The sequence below is a fragment of the Antrostomus carolinensis genome, unplaced genomic scaffold (genome assembly GCF_000700745.2).
Source record: "Antrostomus carolinensis isolate BGI_N321 unplaced genomic scaffold, ASM70074v2 scaffold23318, whole genome shotgun sequence".
Taxonomy (NCBI): Eukaryota; Metazoa; Chordata; class Aves; order Caprimulgiformes; family Caprimulgidae; genus Antrostomus; species Antrostomus carolinensis.
Genome location: NW_010335329.1, coordinates 12,382 through 15,858, shown reverse-complemented (window position 1 = coordinate 15,858; position 3,477 = coordinate 12,382). Strand labels below are relative to the sequence as shown.

The 3,477-nt window shown below is 44.2% G+C and overlaps 1 protein-coding gene across 1 annotated transcript in view; it reads right to left on the bottom strand.

The window, feature by feature from the left end:
* Positions 1–1,290: 1,290 nt before the first annotated feature.
* The window catches only part of IFT140 (intraflagellar transport 140), a gene marked incomplete at both ends in the record, with an annotated part of 10,088 nt that continues 7,901 nt past the window's right edge, over positions 1,291–3,477 (bottom strand). The window contains 4 exons of the mRNA XM_010174516.1: positions 1,291–1,432; positions 1,661–1,827; positions 1,911–2,123; positions 2,337–2,543. Of these exons, the coding sequence (XP_010172818.1) occupies positions 1,291–1,432; positions 1,661–1,827; positions 1,911–2,123; positions 2,337–2,543 (729 nt within the window). The remainder of the gene's footprint in view (positions 1,433–1,660; positions 1,828–1,910; positions 2,124–2,336; positions 2,544–3,477) is intronic.

Sequence of the window (3,477 nt, the reverse complement as noted above, 5' to 3'; positions counted from 1 at the left end):
AAGAGTACACCTGTCCAAGCCATGAGCAGCCCATTTCTGCAGAACGCTGTGGGAAACACTGTCAAAGGCTTTACTAAAGCCCAGGTAGACAACATCCACAGCCTTTCCCTCATCCACTAAGCAGGTCACCTTGTCATAGAAGATCAGGTTAGTCAAGCTGGACCTGCCTTTCATAAGCCCATGCTGACTGGGCATGATCACCTGGTTGTCCTGTACATGCTGTGTGATGGCACTCAAGATGATCTGCTCCACAACCTTCCCCGGCACTGAAGGCGGATGGACAGGCCTGCAGTTCCTCGGATCCTGCTTCCAGCCCTTCCTGTCGATGGGCATCACATTTGCTAACTTCCAGTCCACCGAGACTTCCCTGATTAGCCAGGACTGCTGGTAAATGATGGGAAGTGGCCTGGTGAGCACTTCTGCCAGCTCCTTCAGTACCCTTGGTGGATTCCATCTGCCCCCCCCCAGACTTGTGCGTGTCTAAGTGGTGTAGCGGGTCACCAACCATTCCCCCTTGGATTATGGCGGCTTCATTCTGCTCCCTCTCTCTGTCTTCCAGCTCAGGGGGCTGGGCACCTGGAGAACAACTGGTCTTACTATTAACTATTAAAGACTGAGGTAAAGAAGGCACTGAGGACCTCAGCCTTGACGACCTTTCATAGTGACTTGCATCAACTCTATCTTTTCAGTTTAAAAAAGAAAGGGTCTCAAAGGGTGGTTGTACATTCTCCTGATCACTGAAGCACTGTTAAAACAACACATTAAAAATAGTTAATCGGCACAGCTGAGAAACCAGCACTCTGTGTCCTTGTGATTCATACCAGCAGAAGGTTACAGTTTAGTCCAAACGCTGGGGTGTGTGGCGCTGTTGCCCTGAAGAAGTGATTCACTATTTCTGCAAATGACTGCAGTTGTACAATTTTTCTTTTCTTCTTTGGCCAGGTGGCAAATGAAGCCCAGTGTAATTGTGGAGACACATACCCAGCCAGACCCTTCTGTTCTTACCTAATAACTGGGAATGTTACAGAACACCACTATTTATGCTCTATGTTCTGTGAGCTTTCTTTTTCTCTTCAGTCCCATGAAATGAAAAATATTATTATTATTATATTATTATTAATGTGGATATAGTTCCTGAGTTCTGCCACAACTTGCTGAGAAGTTTAGCACCTGTGAAAGAGTCGCTACCTTGGACTATCTTCCTGTATGAGATACCCATACTACACACAGCTGCACTGCTGTTTATAAAATACAGGCTCTGTGGATTGGAAGAATTAAGAATTAATTTACCGTATGGAATTCCTCTACTTGTACATAATGTTCAACCAGAAATCCCAAGACATCGCCGTGACGGATGGCATTGTCAAAATCTTGTTCAGCTAGGAGGAGTTCACACTGTCTGACTGCTTCTTTGGGATCTTCAGAGTAAACTCTAATAAAAGAGCAAAAGGAAACTGGTACCAGTCTGAGGGGAGAGCATTCAGCTCATAATAGGAAGAACAGGGAAGAGTTGGGGGGTTTTTTTACTGTGTAATGTTTCAGAATCACCTGATCAGAATCAGCCTGCAAATTATTTATTAAATTGTAGGTTTTAGTAAAACTTTTCTTCTTGTATGATACTTTTGTCATTAGTTTACATGCTCTGAATACTGCAGCTCACCTCCGAGCGTGGATGAATCTCTTAATCAGGGTGACCTTGCTTTGCAAATGTGCAAGTTTGCTTTCCTGCTCCAGAGGGCTTCTAGTCTTCGCTTTTGAAAGGCACTTGTACGCTTCTGCCAGTGCTCCGTGTGCTTTCTCATAGTTCTGATACTCGTCAATTTCTGCCTGCAAGGGGAGAAATGAGATGAAAGTCTTCCTCCAGAACTAACAAACCAAACAGCTTTAGCAGTCACAGAAGGTGGACGTACCTGAGCACATGCCTCATAGAAACCTGCCAGTAGGTCAAGGGCCTTTCCTTTTGTATAGAAGCTAATTATGTTCTTCATAATATCAGGGTCCTTACGCCAATCCAGTGACTGTAGATAGTTGGCTGCCATGATGTAAATCTCTCTCTGTCTGGAAACTCCCGCAAAGAAGACAATTTTCTCGGTATCTCCGGATTTCAGCAGTGCCCTCATAGCCTACCAATGGAAAGGGGAGCATGGGAGAAGAGGGGGGGAAAATATCACTGTGAATGCAAAAACACAAGCTATGTTAAGATGGCTAAGAAGCCTCGTCTGAAGAGTCTCCCGTATGAAGACTGTTCCAAGATTTACTGCTCAAAACATCCTTGTTTTGAGGAATCTTAGAAAGGCTCAGCCTCTTTAGCTTTTTTTCTGCCAATCCAGGCTGACCTTTAACTTGTTTCCTGCTTGCGTGTATTTCTTGGTCGCCATGTGGTAATTTCCTTGTCTCATGCAGCAATCAGCAATTTGCTCCAACAGCTCCCTCCGGGACTCCTCAGAGAGGTCCTTGGAGTCCTTAGAGACCGTCATCTTCTCAGCCAACTCCTCTGTGATGGTCAGGTTCTGCTTCAGGCAAAGTTGCAGAGCTTCACGGTACTAATGGAAGCAAGAAAGCAATGAGATGTTGCAAACACTATAGTGACGCTTCCCATTGCTTGTGGTGTGACCTACAGCAATTAGCTCTATGAAGACACAAATGCTACATCTAGAACATTGTTGTGTAGCATCCTGACATCAGCTCCTGTTCAAGTACACGCTATCGCATGTTCTTCTCTAAGAACACATTTGTTCTTCCATGAAGACCATTGTCTCTCACCTGTTTAAGCAAAGGATGCTGGTGTAGCACTAGAAATTCATCCATTTCTTCTCTTTGAATGTGACATTCTCAGAGACATACAAGTCAGATTTATGAGGCATGATGATTATGTGAAGGTTTTCGACAAATACAAATAAAATAAATACAGGCATTTGAAAGAGTTTGTGAAATATTTTGCTACTTCCCACAAAGGAACAAATTATGAGTAGAATATACAATAGCTTTTAGCCCAGAAAAGGGCAACTGTACCCTTGCAAAACACGGAAGTAAGACACTGGAGCTCATTAAAGAGGAGTGGGTATAGGATGGCTTTGGTACCCAGTGTTTTGGCACGGCTGCATTGCCAGCACAATAGTGAGGGCAAGGCAGAAGCATGTAAAAGTTTAGGTGTGAAGTGAAGTGCCTTAACTACATCAGTGGCATGCCAAGAGCATTGACTTTTTTTGACTGCCTATGTTGTAATTTCCCTGTGTCCAAAAAAGCTAGTTTAGAGAGAGGAGTTTTTCTGTTCCCGAGAGTGCAAAATCTGCAGGTTTTGGGCCAGAAATAAGACAAAAAGTCAGGAATCAATTTTTAGAGTTGGGCCAGTGGGCCACCACCCCATGAGCCACTGGCATGAGAGGAGACTTTAAACCTTACAAATGTCCCCGCGTATCTGTTTAGCAACAAAGATAAATGCATGTGGTTTATGTGCACTCCTGTTGTGCTCCTCTT